At 35.0% G+C, this 16217-nt stretch overlaps 1 protein-coding gene across 1 annotated transcript in view; it reads right to left on the bottom strand.

Annotated features, from left to right (window-relative positions):
• The window catches only part of LOC149808389 (poly [ADP-ribose] polymerase 1-like), a 133852-nt gene that overhangs the window by 55895 nt on the left and 61740 nt on the right, over positions 1 to 16217 (bottom strand). The window contains exons 12-13 of the mRNA XM_089976571.1: positions 16044 to 16201; positions 2851 to 2996 (exon numbers count right to left, since the gene is read on the bottom strand). Of these exons, the coding sequence (XP_089832697.1) occupies positions 2851 to 2996; positions 16044 to 16201 (304 nt within the window). The remainder of the gene's footprint in view (positions 1 to 2850; positions 2997 to 16043; positions 16202 to 16217) is intronic.

Below are 16217 nucleotides of genomic sequence, written 5' to 3'. Positions count from 1 at the left end.
ATTTTCATTTTGGACAAAGTAAACAGCATAAGAAAATAATGATGTTACATGCATTGTCTCTTATGTTTATCTAAAGAGCCATGTCTTAGAACATACATGTATTATAACATACATGTATTATAACACATGCTTTGAATATGTTGTTGTTGTTGTTGTTTTTCAGCACGATAGGCTATACGTGGCGGCCAGTATTAATGGTGGAGGAAGAACCCGGAAAGAACCACCGACCCACGAGAAGCTACTGGCAAGCTTTCTCACATGCCCACATTGGCTGAATCTTAGACTCGAACCGCCGCAGACAGAGGTGAGATGGCAGTGATCCGTAATGAAGAGCGCTTTAGACCACTCGGCCACTCGGGGCCCCTGCTTTGAATATACATGTATTATAATATACATGTATTGAAACATACATATATGATAACATACTTGTATGAACAACGAAGGAAATAATAAAGTAAATGGAAGTGTGCCACTAAAGTGTGATATAAAGAGACTTTGCAATCTCAAAAATGCAACCTGAAGACAGAATACATCCAGTTACCATCTAAAAATAATAATAATAATAATAATGCGGACTTTGTATAGTGCCTAATCTTTAGAAGGTCTAAGTGCTTTACAAGATTTTAAAAAACACCTATAACAAAAAAACATATATAATGATATTATTACAAAAAATAAACACCATGAAATAAAAAATTAAAAAAACATGCTGAAAATATTTAAGGTAGGGAACATTATTAGGTCTTTAAGTTTGTTCTTGCAGTTGAAACAAGTGAGTTTTAAGAGCATTCTTTAATGGTATCACTGTCTCTTTGTGTCTACGTTCAGTGGGCAATTCATTCCACATTGCTGGGCCCTGGTATGCAAAAGAACATTGTACATATGACTTTATTTTCGTACTGGGAATAATGAGTAAATGATTGTCAGAAGAGGAGTATAAGTATCTTGCTGGTGTGTACACATGGGTGAGGTCGGATAGGTATGTTGGACTGGAGTCCATCAGTGAAACGTAGCACAGAGAACAAACTTTGTGTTTGATTTCGGATCAAATGGATAACCAGTGTAGGGTACAGAGCAGGGGGGAGGTGTGCTATGATCATGGTACTCTAAATTTGATTCGAACAGCTGTGTTTTGACCTTTTTGAAGTTTTTGGAGTAGATATTGAGATGAGCCAGACAGAATTGAGTTACAATAGTCCAGTCTTGAAAGTACTAATGAACATACAAGTTTTAGTGGCATCAACTGAAAGATATTTGCGAATGGAGCTGATGCGTCTCAGCTCAAGATATGCAGCCTTGCATATGTTCATGACATGTTGATGCAATGTGAGAGTACTGCCCAGAGTAACACCTAGGTTTCATATTGACTCTGTGAATTTAATGTTGGTGTTGCTGATATTTATTGTGTGAGGTAAAGGATATGACTGAGAAAGTCTTTGTGTTGTGATCGGAATGGCCTCAGTTTTATCATCATTCATCTGCAGCTTGTTACATGTCATCCATGATTTCACATTAGAAATGCACCTATCTACACCTTGGATGGTAGCATCAACTTCAGTTGGGTGGCTAGATTTGTATATTTGGGTGTTGTCAGCGTACAATTGGTGAGACACTGGATGATAATCTATGACACTTGAGAGTGGACAAGTATATAGAATGACGAGAACAGGTCCAAAAACAGACCCCTGTGGAACACCACAACATAGATAATCTGGACTGGAATGTACTCCATTTGCAGATACAATTTGTGTAATGTTGACCAAGTAGGACTTGAACCACAGTAAGGCTGTATCATGAATGCCAAATACATGCTGGAAACAGTGAAGTAATATATCATGGACTATTGTGTTAAGTGCTGCAGACAAATCAAGGAGGGTGAGGACTGTAATCTTTCCGCTATCCAAAGCAGAGAGAATGTCATTAACTACTTTTAGAAGAGTAGTTTCAGTAGTATGGCAAGGGTGATATGCAGACTGTACACGGCTGAAAAGACTTTGAATTCAGATGAGATACAAGCTGGAATAGAACAACCATTTCTAAGATTTTTTAAATGAATGGGAGATTAGAAACTGGGTGGTAGTTATTTAAATCGGTATGGTCTAGTAAGAGAGAGAGGTATTAATAACATCAGTTAGTGAAGGCAATAATGGATCTAAGCACTCAAGCAGCAGTGATGTTGGAAATGGATCAAATTCATATGACTTTGGTGCACTCTTCATCAGAATTGTGTGTAAGAAATCCATAGAGACAGGTTCAAATGCTGCTAATGGTTGCCACTCAAATTCTGTATCCCAACTGTATGGTGACAATGAGTCAATTGAAATTGTGGTGTCAAGCTTATCTCTAATGGTTTGTACTTTGTCACGGAAGAAATTTGCAAATGGGTCCAGAAGGTCGACTAGAGACAAGGTAGTTGGAAGTGATGTACATCTGCAAACTGCCGATCTGCTCTCTCATAATGTGCCAACAGATCTGGGTCAATGAAGCATGTTAGAAGTAATCAGAATAACAAAAAAAAAAACAGCCATCCTGATTAGCATGTGCAATATGTGACTGCAGGTCAGGGTCTAAGTTGTCTGCAGTTGGACTTTACATGGTACTTTACATGGACTTTACATGATACTTTACATTAAAAGATAATAAATGAAAGGAATGATGGATGTACAGCTGAACATTGTGAAAGTTGTTTTACTTTCTGGATCTATATTGAAAGTAAGGCATAAATGCATCTTACTGCTTACAAAATCTACCAAGTATTACACAACTTGTATCAGTTCTCTGACTTGTACAAGGTTATACTTTGTCCAAAACAAATTACTATTACATGTAATTCAACAAGACTATCCTTACATCCCCACCCCAGGATGCAATGCTGTGTTGTGTGATCATCAGCGCAACTCCACCCTTTTTCACATCTTCCAAGAAATCCTCATCTACAACATGGACATCATTCTTTTCTGCCTCCTTAATGTTTTTAGTCTTTTTCTCGACTTCCTCTGCAAAAAAATAATACCAGAACTAATATAACTAGTTAATGTAAATTACTTTGTATATTGTGGAATCAAGAGGGTCAAAAAACAGTATATCCATATAACTATAGTTTTTGTTCAGTGTCAATTAACAGCACATCTAAATAACTATAGTTTTGGTACAAAGTCAAATAACAGTACATCCAAATAACTATAGTTTTGGTACAAAGTCAAATAACAGTACATCCAAATAACTATAGTTTTGATACAAAGTCAAATAACAGTACATCCAAATAACTATAGTTTTGGTTCAGGGTAAAATAACAGTACATCCAAATAACTATAGCTTAGGTTCAGGGTCAATTAACAGTACATCCAAATAAAGTTTTTAATCAGGGTCAATTAACTGAATATAAAAATAACTATACTCTGGTTCTAGTTCAAATAACTACATACAAATAACTATAGCTTTGGTTCAGGGTCAAATAACAGGACATACAAATGACTATGGTTTTGGTTCAGGGTCAATCAACAGTATCATACATGCCAACCCCCTAGGAGGGATAAGCATAATTATTGATCTAATAACTTGCAAAAAAGCATAATTTGGGCGTAAAAAGTGTAATCTATATATTACATGCCAGAATTACAGTTCATATGAAAAAGATGCATTTTTTTTACAACTAACCTGGTTCTGATCAAAATTCTTGTTACAAGGGGCAAAATCCATGTGGATTTGAACCAGAATACAAACAACAAAATATACTGAAAAATTATTTATATATACATATGTAACTTTTGCTGAATGATAGTAAGCTGAAATTCTGCAATGATCATGGTCAGGTGCTCTGAATCCTGTATTACATTACTCTCATATTCTTCTTTTAAAGTTTCTAAAGCAGTATTTTTGTCACTTTTTTTGATCTGACATGTTTTGAAATTTGACAAGATCCTTTTGCCATAACATTTTCCATCATGTAACATCCACAACTCACACCATAAGGCATTTCACTTAACATATGGCAATATTTTCTGAAGAAATATAGACTGATCCACTAACTGACTAGCTCATCCATATAATGAATCTATTGGGCAAATGGCATTTTTGAAGAAACCCATGTTTTCTTGGAAATGGGTCATATAAGAATAATAATAATAATGAGGACTTTGTATAGTGCCTAAATACGTCAATATTCCGGTCATTCATAAAATTAACTACTTCTGTGCTCTTTTCTGGTGGTCATATTAACTGGGCATTGAATAATGCAATGCGCAGAGGTATTTCTTGGATAGTTGACACAAAGGTTGACAAATTATTAGGGATTTGAATTATGTTATCTAAATTAACGGTTGAATGTTTTTTTTAAATTGTTGAGCCAAAATAAGGTAGATAACTGGAATTCTTCCTGTTCTATGCCGGCCAGCTTTGAAACGTTTCTTTTTTTTGCTTCCATTTACATTTAGGTAATGATGAATGTAGTCCCAGTTCATTTAGTCTAGAGCACAATGTAGTGTGGAGAGCCAAGGAGTGATCATTTAAAGCAATTAATGAGGGTCCATTGTAACATTAACGGGTTGACTGGCGAGTATCATGTGATGGCGGTTTGTTCAAAAACAGTGGAGCAAGACAGCTGAGAAAAAGTCTAATTGTTCTCATGTCCAAAACAAAGAGATGAAGAAACACATATGAATTTAACAGCCAATACATAATGAATACAATAACGAAGATGAAAACGGGCAACAAGCACAAATATCATGAAAACGGCACTAAAAAACGGAACAGCTGCTTTTTCAAGCCGGTTAAGCGATAGCGGCCATCTTGTTTCTCTATCATAGTCCCATCATGACCTCGACAACCAATCATTTTAAAATAAAAATAGAACTTATTTACGTGGGTGCTACTAATTTTTAATAAAAGTCAGGATCTAGGTCAACACCTGATGTTTACTTAAACGAAGAGTCAAAGTCAAACTATTTTCTGGAAAAAGTATCATCTCCAGTGGATAAATTTACATTACAATAGCATGTAATGAAAAACTGACTAACCGACAATAAAATTGAAATAAATATATGTTAAACAGATATAATTAAATAAAATAAACATAACACAATTCTTTTTTGTAATTGTAATTCATGGATACGTGTATTTATTAATTGATTCAAAATGTCATTTCGAATTAAATTGAAATAATGGTATGATAAGTTATTTGCTTTGTTTGTTTCAAGAAAACACCAAAATGAATAAAATATTTGTCTATAATGTCTATTTGATTTCTTCCTTTATAATGTATTAAAATCTGCAGACAGTGCGGTTGAAACGACCCAGTCTGAATCGACTCAGTAAAATTAGTAGACCTGTCCGAAATGACTTGGGGCCCAAATCGCCTCAAGTCCATTTTCTTTGGTGGGGCTCAGCAGTTTTGTATTTTGCATAGAGTTTAAAGAAAAAGAATTTCCCCAGGTGCCCTCACTGGTTATACTAGCTATTTGGAGAAAATGGGTCATATACAGTTGCTATAAATAGCAAATAAGGAAAGTACTCTTATGCTTTTCTTCTGCAGCAGCCACCTTTTTAAGAATGAGTGATATTAAAGAGATGACAATACAATGACAAAACCAACTTTTTATTCCTTTATTTTTATTTTTTAATGTAGCAAAATGTAATCTACATGCCATCTCGTGGAATCCATAATTTGAAGAACAAAAAGCATAAACGATTACACCAAAAGAGTAATGGTTGGCATGTATGCAGTACGTCCAAATAACTACAATTCTGGTTCAGGGTAAATTAACAGTACATCCAGATAACTATAGTTTTGGTCCAGTGTGTTTTGTGTTTTATGGCAATGCAAAAGAACAAAGTTACTTCTAAGCCAATCGTAGTAATTGCCAAAGGACACACCATGGTAATGGACCTAGGCTGATTCAAAGTTAGGATTTGAACACAAACCCTTTCCACTGCAAGTCTGACACATTAACCACTGATCTACTGGGGATACCCAGATAACCAGAATTCAGTAACTTGTGTTAATGTTAATAATAAGTGTTTCTGCAAGTTAATAATAATTGTTTTTGCAAGTTAATAACAAGTGTTACTGCAAGTTAACAAGTTACTGCAAGTTAATAAGTGTTACTTCAAGTTAATAATAAATGTTACTGCAAGTTAATAAGTGTTACTGCAAATTAATAAGTGTCACTGCAAGTTAATCATAAACATTACTGCAAGTTAACAATAAGTGTTACTACAAGTTAATAAGTGTTACTTCAAGTTAATAATAAGTGTCACTGCAAGTTAATCATAAACATTACTGCAAGTTAATAAGTGTTACTGAAAGTTAATAAGTGTTACTGCAAGTTAATAAGTGTTACTACAAATTAATAAGTGTTACTGCAAGTTAATAATAAGTGTCACTGCAAGTTAATAAGTGTTACTGCAAGTTAATAAGTGTTACTACAAATTAATAAGTGTTACTGCAAGTTAATAAGTGTTACTGCAAGTTAATAATAAGTGTCACTGCAAGTTAATAAGTGTTACTGCAAGTTAATAAGTGTCACTGCAAGTTAATAAGTTACTGCAAGTTAATAAGTGTCACTGCAAGTTAATAAGTGTTACTGCAAGTTAATAAGTGTCACTGCAAGTTAATAAGTGTCACTGCAAGTTAATAAGTGTTACTGCAAGTTAATAAGTGTCACTGCAAGTTAATAAGTGTTACTACAAATTAATAAGTGTTACTGCAAGTTAATAATAAGTGTCACTGCAAGTTAATAGGTGTTACTGCAAGCTAATAAGTGTTACTGCAAGTTAATAAGTGTTACTGCAAGTTAATAAGTGTTACTACAAATTAATAAGTGTTACTGCAAGTTAATAAGTGTTACTGCAAGTTAATAATAAGTGTCACTGCAAGTTAATAAGTGTTTCTGCAAGTTAATAAGTGTTACTGCAAGTTAATAAGTGTCACTGCAAGTTAATAAGTGTTACTGCAAGTTAATAAGCATTACTGCAAGTTAATAAGTGTTACTACAAATTAATAAGTGTTACTGCAAGTTAATAAGTGTTACTGCAAGTTAATAAGCATTACTGCAAGTTAATAAGTGTTACTACAAATTAATAAGTGTTACTGCAAGTTAATAAGTGTTACTGCAAGTTAATAAGCATTACTGCAAGTTAATAAGTGTTACTACAAATTAATAAGTGTTACTGCAAGTTAATAATAAGTGTCACTGCAAGTTAATAAGTGTTACTGCAAGTTAATAAGTGTTACTGCAAGTTAATAAGTGTTACTACAAATTAATAAGTGTTACTGCAAGTTAATAAGTGTTACTGCAAGTTAATAATAAGTGTCACTGCAAGTTAATAAGTGTCACTGCAAGTTAATAAGTGTTACTGCAAGTTAATAAGTGTCACTGCAAGTTAATAAGTGTTACTGCAAGTTAATAAGTGTTACTACAAATTAATAAGTGTTACTGCAAGTTAATAAGTGTCACTGCAAGTTAATAAGTGTTACTGCAAGTTAATAAGTGTTACTGCAAGTTAATAAGTGTCACTGCAAGTTAATAAGTGTCACTGCAAGTTAATAAGTGTCACTGCAAGTTAATAAGTGTTACTGCAAATTAATAAGTGTTACTGCAAGTTAATAAGTGTTACTGCAAGTTAATAATAAGTGTCACTGCAAGTTAATAAGTGTCACTGCAAGTTAATAAGTGTTACTGCAAGTTAATAAGTGTCACTGCAAGTTAATAAGTGTCACTGCAAGTTAATAAGTGTTACTGCAAGTTAATAATAAGTGTCACTGCAAGTTAATAAGTGTTACTGCAAGTTAATAAGTGTCACTGCAAGTTAATAAGTGTCACTGCAAGTTAATAAGTGTCACTGCAAGTTAATAAGTGTTACTGCAAGTTAATAAGTGTCACTGCAAGTTAATAAGTGTCACTGCAAGTTAATAATAAGTGTTACTGCAAGTTAATCATAAGCATTACTGCAAGTTAACAATAAGTGTTACTGCAGTTATTAAGTGTTACTTCAAGCTAATAATAAATGTTCCTGCAAGTTAATCATAAGCGTTACTGCAAGTTAATAATATATGTTACTGCGGTCACTCAACATACATATAGCTTTTGCATAGTCACAAACTCCTTTCACCATTTTATTGTTTTTAGAACCACTAACAACGATCAAGTACATTTTGGGCGCAGTCCAATATATTTCTCAAAAGACTTTCCCATTCTCTCATCCTTGAATTTTCCGTGCCCTTTTTATGTTCATGTTTATGTGGGTAGTCTCACTTATACTTGCCGATATCAAATTCATTTTTTAGACTTGGTTCAGAAATGTCTGCATATATGTCATTGATTGTGATGTGCATCAACAATGAATCTGTATTGTGAAGAGGCTCCTGATGATACCATCATGCTCATACTGTGGTTTGATCGTATCATCATAAAATTTGTATATCAGTAATTTGGATGCGCCAACTTTAATAGGCTTCGTTAGCTTCATTTTTAATTTTCTAATGCTTTTAGCAGAGAATCCACCATCAAAGATTTTCCAAGACTCAAACATGAGGTCAGATTTAAGTCCTGAAGTTTATCTCATTTGCTGTCTTGAACAAGGTCAATTCAGATTTGCTTCAGCAGGTTCTCCATAGTTTTCCCAAACATGGCATTGTTCACGAGTTTAAAGAATTCTTTTTTCAAACTCATTTCTCTCAACAGTTCTCATGTCATTATTAATTGCATTGTATGGAAACATCAAAGCCCGTTGGCTAAACCTGAGAATCAGATGTATTCACCATATTTGGATACCCAATCACAGACAAAACTGCAAATTGCATACATGTATAACATATATTTAACTTTGTCCCCAGGTCTGACACCAGCTTACTACATTCAGTAAATCTGTATTTGGAATCTTCCACTAGTGCAAATTGGTATGGCAACAGCCACTTGCAGATCAATGACAACACTTCTGGGGTCAGTTTGATAACTATTATGGATGAGAGTGAAGCTTGCCCAGGTATTCTAGATCAACTTCTAGTAAACATCCGATGTCGCTATTATCATTATAGCCTCATCTTTTTTACAGTTGTGAGATCAATCCATGTAAAATCTACTACTGCACTGCATATCAACAGAGACTGTTGGCATTCAAGTACACAATATAGGTTTAAAGGGATTGGACTCGTCCATCAGCATATTATTGGTGCAAACATAACAATCACTGGCCACTGAAATCCCATCCTGTATGCCCTCTTGAATGACAAATGCCGATCTAAGAGAAGCTCCAGCCCTACTTGAGAGAAGTGCATCACAGGCCATTCCTGGGCATGAAAAACACAGGATCTCATTTATAAATGCAAATGGCTGCATCTCAGAATGTCTCAGAGATCTCAAAGCATAAGCACATCTGTTCTCAAGATATAAGTAATGATAGTCACCAAGGTATTCACAACCAAATGCAGACCAGACATTATTCCTGTGCATAGTCATTGGTGGAAATACCTATTTAAGACAACAATGAATGAAATACCTTGATCAGTGGCAAATGAATTTCTTCAAACTTTATACAGTCGCTCATGTATTCAGAGAGATAGGTTCCAGGCTGAACTTTTCAGAAGCAATACTGTATTGACAAATTATTATAAATGATCATGGCCTACTGCAACAAGGTGGCTCACGGGCTTGTCCAGGATGGAATTCAGTAACTTCAGTGACGCAGTGAACTACAGCAGTCCCATCTGAAACGTCACATATTTTTCTATTGTATTGGGGATTATGTTTATTGGGGAATTTGATGGTGCTGCATCTCCTTGTATAATCCAGTGGCCATCACAGCCACACAGATTAGGAAGCTACAACGGGGATTTTGGCACGTGTTCTTGTTGTTGTTGTAGGGTTCAATGCCATTTTGTTACATGGCGGCCAGTATAAATGGTGGAGAAAGAACCTGGGGAAATCATGGAAAGAACCACTGACCCAAAAGAAGTTATTGGCAAGCTTTCTCACATACCCATATTGGCCAAATCCGAGACTCGAACCCATGCATACAGAGGTGAGATGGCAGTGATCCATAATGGTGAGTGCTTTAGACCACTTGGCCACTCGGGGCCCCAGTATTTGCTGTGTGCAGTTCCTCTGCACTCAGCAGTGATGTGGCAGTGATCACATACATTAGCATTAGAAAACTTGTGCACATTGTCAAATGTCAGAATCAAGTTTGGTGGTGAGAGCTGTTGTCAGATATATTTTGTGGTAACAACTCATTTCTGTCCCAGCCATGATACAACTCTGGCAGCACAGTCATTCCATCACATCTGACAACAGTTTAATGAAATCCACACAGGACCTACTCAGCAACTGGCATAGTATTCAACTGAATGCATTTGGAACCGTTGCATATCACAGGAACATTCACGCATTCAAAAATCGGTGTAGATGACAAAATGAACTTACTTTTGTTGCACTGCTCTAAATCACTGAATATTTTTGCCGGACTGACTAACAGTGCATTGTGGTTTCTCCCCGATTCTGCCACAGTAAAATTCATGCTATCTGCCGAATGCTAAATACATGTAAGCAACATTAAAATGGAAAGTATGTCACTATACCATTCATACAGAATCTTTTATCCACACATAATGGAAAAATAACCGATTAACTTAGTCAAGATTTGTCCATGTGGAGACTAAGTCTGCTGAAAGTCTTCATTCCAAACAAACAATTTAACAGTAATGTCAGGGTTCAGCCATTCAAACTTCTTGACATCAATAACCTGTACAGAAAATTAAATATTATTAACATTTTCATCAGGTATTGTTTGTATTTTAATGGCCGAGTCTGTTTTATCACTTGCGGGATGTAATATGTCGAAGAAAATATCTTCAAAACACTGGTTATTAGCATTTTTCACATTTATCTACAGCTATATACACACTGGAGTTGGAGTGTGTGCAGGTTTTTGGAGTTTTAACATCGCTTTAATAATTTTAGTGATATCACTACGATGTTTACAGTAAGGCAGTTTATATTAATGTCTAGCACTGGGGCATCACACCTCAGAAACAATGCATTATGCCCCACCCAGTGACATTAACCTGACAGCAAGCCAACCAGTCATAACACTAACTTCTTAATGCTGACTGCCAAGTGAGGCAGCTGCTAGTACCATTTTTCATGACTTGGCCATTGTTTGAACCCACATTTAAGGCAGATACTCTAACCACTTAAGTCATGCTGATGCTGTAATTCAATTTGCAAAAAGGTTTGCATGGGGAAATATAAAACTGAACTCAACGTGTCTATAAAGCATCTATCCTGAGAATCCACTGAATTATTTTTCAAACATTTCCAAGATTTTTGCACAACTTTTCTTCACTGACAGCCTCAGTGTATTTATGGTTCAAGATTACACAGACACCATTATGAAACCATGGCTGTGATGTTATAGATGGTACAAAGCCATCTTGTGTTATATGGCCAGACACGGTAAATTCCATATTTAGAACAAGGTCAACCTTGACCATCTCATACAGGAACAGCGACAGTGACACTATTCCCAGACACATATCTGTGTCAAGTTTCATGGCATACCTGTTTTTTTTACACCCAGTAATCCTGAATTCTGTAACTCGAGTTATCTGACCACCTCATACAAGAACAGCAACAGTGACACCATTCCTGGACACATGTTTGCATCAAGTTTTATGGCATACCTGGATTATATACGCACAGTAATCTTGAATTCTGTAACTCGAGTTACTTGACCAGCACACAATGGAATGTTACTTTTGCTAATAAATTTAAAAATTACTGTTAGCTTGTCAGGAGCAGAAAATGCAATTGCTTCAGTCCTGGCTATTATTTCATTGACTTCTGCATCTTTTTCCTGATAATAATTCTTTATTACAGACTACATAGTATAATAATTCTTTATTACAGACTACATAGTCCATACATCTAAATTAAAATATAAAGTAAAAACACTGTAAATAAAAAAGAACATATATATCATGCGTACAAGTATACAGATACATCTACACAATTAACTGCGCCCTGCATTGTTAAGAATGAAATTAAGTGGCACATTTAAAGAGTAATTTGTTCCATCTGCTAATAATATGAGAATTTAAATGAATGTCATTGTTCCAAAGAGATTCCAATATACAGTTCTGAATAACCACCTTGGGTTTTTCTACAGTATATTCCATATTTGCATTGTCATATCTTTGCTGGCGTGCAAAAACACTGAGAAACAAATCCACATGGTCCGCAAATCTGATTATGCAATTTTACTATGATACCACATTTAAGTCATGGTAGAACAAAAAGGTCAACAAGTAACACAAGCAAATGTGATTTTCAGTATTCATAATGGGAGGTTCTGCCAGACTGACAGAGTGCATCCCAATGCCACTTAACGTTTGATATATCTGGAGACTGCATTTTCCAACAGAACAAGGGATCAATGTTTTTGTGATAGAGTGCATAACTTCAGTCCCCCATTGTTTCATACAACATCTAAGGCTGTATGATATACTCCAATGAGTAATATTTGATTCTACGACCATTCGCTGTAAAATACTTTTCAAACTTACTGCAGGGACAAGTAAACAAAGTTTTTCATCACCTTGTATCAAACAAGGAATACTGTCTAATATCTTTTCCTGCTTAAATATAATTTTATTCAAACCACTATGGGTCAAATTACTGCACACTGGCAGGTACAAAATATTACACCAACCTGTAGGTGACCATCCTACGTAAAATGAATTCAGATGATTTCAAATGAGTTACACTACCTCCACAGTTTCTGTATCTATGCATGTAGATTTCTTTTCATAAAACTCATGACAATGCATCTGTTGCTGAGAAAGTGCTACTGGTGTTTCTATAGATTGTAATGTTGAAAGCATCTCTCAATTTGTTCCCTGATAATTTCCGCTGTCACACTTTCTTCACTAATCATTTCAAGATCACACCGTCTTCTCCAACCATGCCAATATCTCCACCAGGTGGCCTGATCAACATCAGCAAATTAAACTTTGTTTGCACAATATCATATCATATGACTTTTCATCCTCTTTCTCATAAGCTTTACGGAGTTTACATTGTGGTTCTTCCAATGCAGTCACTAACTCAATTTATCAAGATGCTCTGACAATGTATTTGAAAAATCATACGATATTTTTTGAGCCGCTTAAACAAATCTGTATAACGCATTTAAGCAAAATATCGATTTAATCTCTTCTGTGAAGTTAAAAACACTCCATTGTTCATGAAATGTTATTCCCACACTAGATATGCTCACAAATCCTTTCAAAATACTATACGCATGAATTGGTAAGGTTGTTGCCATTATTATATATATGTAATGTATGTAGTAATTGTTTAATATAATAACACAAAAGGAAAATGTCTTCACTTGGGTTGTTCTTGTCGATAATTCTTTAACATTATAAACATGCTGCTGATTTTAAGCTGTTGTACATGAATTTCTTATAGTCAACAGAAGTATCTGGGCAGTATCAATGGTGGCTGTTTAAACTGACAAATTCAGATAAGCCCTTAGTGTGCCAAACAACAGAGTAAAGGCTGAGGCTGTTTCAAATCAAATCAAGTCTAAAAGAATTTTTGTGCCCATAACTGTAATCGACTGCAACCATATCAGATTAACTTTCATTTTCATATACAAACCAACCTAATCTGGATGTTTCTTCAATTATAAAGATAAATATTATGTTCCGTGAGTGTTATTCAAAACTGCAATGTCTCAGTCATGAGTATGACACAGTAACAGACACAGCAAACTCTGAGGGAGTCTGCAAATAGGACTTGGACTTGAACTAACAGCAATGATGGAACTGTGTGATGCATGCCTCTTAAATTAGTCAATGTGAAACATGAAACCGTTCTGAACTGCCATCCATATATGGTCACATGAATGGCAAACATACATAGTCCTGGAATGGCAAACATACATAGTCCCGGAATGATAATTCTGTGTCTCAAATACTGATTAGCATCCACCAGCAATAATTTGAGTTGTATTTCGAATTGGGCTGGACAAGAAATACTCTAATCTGCTTTGAAAATGATAGGTACACCAGAATACTGTTTCTTGCTCAAGTGAAGAAATCGCTATTTCCTCCTTGAGAATTAAAGACACAGAAATAAACCATTTTCTTGATTTAATATATCTTTTAACAGGAAACTATACTGCTTGATTTAATACATCTTTATATAGGAAACCATACAGCTTGATTTAATATATCTTTTTACAGGAAACAATACTGCTTGATTTAATACATCCTCATACAGGAAACCATACTGCTTGATTTAATACATCTTTATACATGTAACCATACTGCTTGATTTAATAGATCTTTTTACAGGAAACGATACTGCTTGATTTAATAGATCTTTTTACAGGAAACCAAACTGCTTGATTTAAAACATCCTGATACAGGAAACCAAACTGCTTGATTTAATACATCCTGATACAGGAAACCAAACTGCTTGATTTATTACATCCTTATACAGGAAACCACAGTTTGATTTAATACATCCTTATACATGAAACCATACTGCTTGATTTAATACATCCTTATACAGGAAACCAAACTGCTTGATTTATTACATCCTTATACAGGAAACCACACTGCTTGATTTAATACATCCTTATACAGGAAACCACACTGCTTGATTTAATACATCCTTATACAGGAAACCAGGCTGCTCGATTTAATACATCCTTATACATGAAACCACACTACTTGATTAAATACATACCTATACAGGAAACCACACTGCTTGATTTAATACATCCTTATACAGGAAACCACACTGCTTGATTTAATACATCCTTATACAGGAAACCAAACTGCTTGATTTATTACATCCTTATACAGGAAACCACACTGCTTGATTTAATACATCCTTATACAGGAAACCACACTGCTTGATTTAATACATCCTTATATAGGAAACCACGCTGCTCGATTTAATACATCCTTATACATGAAACCACACTACTTGATTAAATACATACTTATACAGGAAACCACACTGCTTGATTTAATACATCCTTATACAGGAAACCACACTGCTTGATTTAATACATCCTTATACAGGTAACCACACTGCTTGATTTAATACATCCTTATACAGGAAACGATACTGCTTGATATTATGCAAGTGTCTAGCAGCAGTTGTATTGATCTGATGGACACCTAAAAAACTTCACTTGTGGGGCTCACACTGGTTACACTCATGTTTCATGTCATTTCAGAATTTGGAACTGTAATAGATGGTTGATAAGTAGTGTGACAACAGTGGTTTGTTCAATTACTGATCTAAATCAAAGCATTCTAAACCCATATGAATTTCCTCTTGCATCAAGCTGTACTGGGATAACTCTAACTTCACTTCAAAGACTCTTGCTTGCACTTACGTGTGACGCAAGGTCAGGGACAAAGTCATTGGTGGATAGAAGGCTTTGAAGTAAACCAGTAACCAAAATATTAAACCACTTTTGCTATACTACTTGCACTGAAAATGCTCATTACTGAACATGTCCAAGACTTTTTACGATATAAACCCATACTGAAAGTCTGACCTGAATCAGATGAAAAATATTGACTCTGAAAGTGCTAAAATCCAATTGCTGAACGCACAAAGGAACAACACACAATATCCAGTCCCACACTATGTCCTTATGACCAGATGAGTTAAAAATTAGAACGAATACCTTTTCATCTCAATAATTTCGTAAATCTGTTAGAACTAGAGACAAAATTCTAAAAATGTCAGCTATTTGTATCTGAATATGTTTCATTTGTTGTTTTTGTACAGTTTCAACTCTGATCATTTCATTGAATGAAAATAATGAAAATATTTTTATACACCAACCTTTTATAGGTCAGTTTATAATTTAACTTCTGATATCTGAGCTTCATTTGATACTGTGAAAACTGGAAACAAAACCTTGTTATTCATTAAGAAAACCGAACGGAATCAAGTGATTCTAATAAACTGTCATCAGTTTCATTCAATTATCTCTTTCTTTCTTACTGCCCTCACCTTTGGTGCTAATGCAGGCTGCAACATCTTTGCCAACCTTGCTGACCACAGTCCCTCCAAGCTTTTCAATGGCGGATGTGAGAGTGGCCTTTGACTTGCTGGTTTTACCGATGATGACAAACTTCATCCCTCCTAGAGGTTTTCCACTTGTGGAAGGCCTAAAATATGAAACCA

This window comes from Sinohyriopsis cumingii, chromosome 1, assembly GCF_028554795.1.
Source record: "Sinohyriopsis cumingii isolate HCF-2022 chromosome 1, ASM2855479v2, whole genome shotgun sequence".
Taxonomy (NCBI): domain Eukaryota; kingdom Metazoa; phylum Mollusca; class Bivalvia; order Unionida; family Unionidae; genus Sinohyriopsis; species Sinohyriopsis cumingii.
The sequence above is the reverse complement of the archived record's forward strand: the minus strand, read 5'-3'. Positions and strand labels throughout refer to the sequence as shown.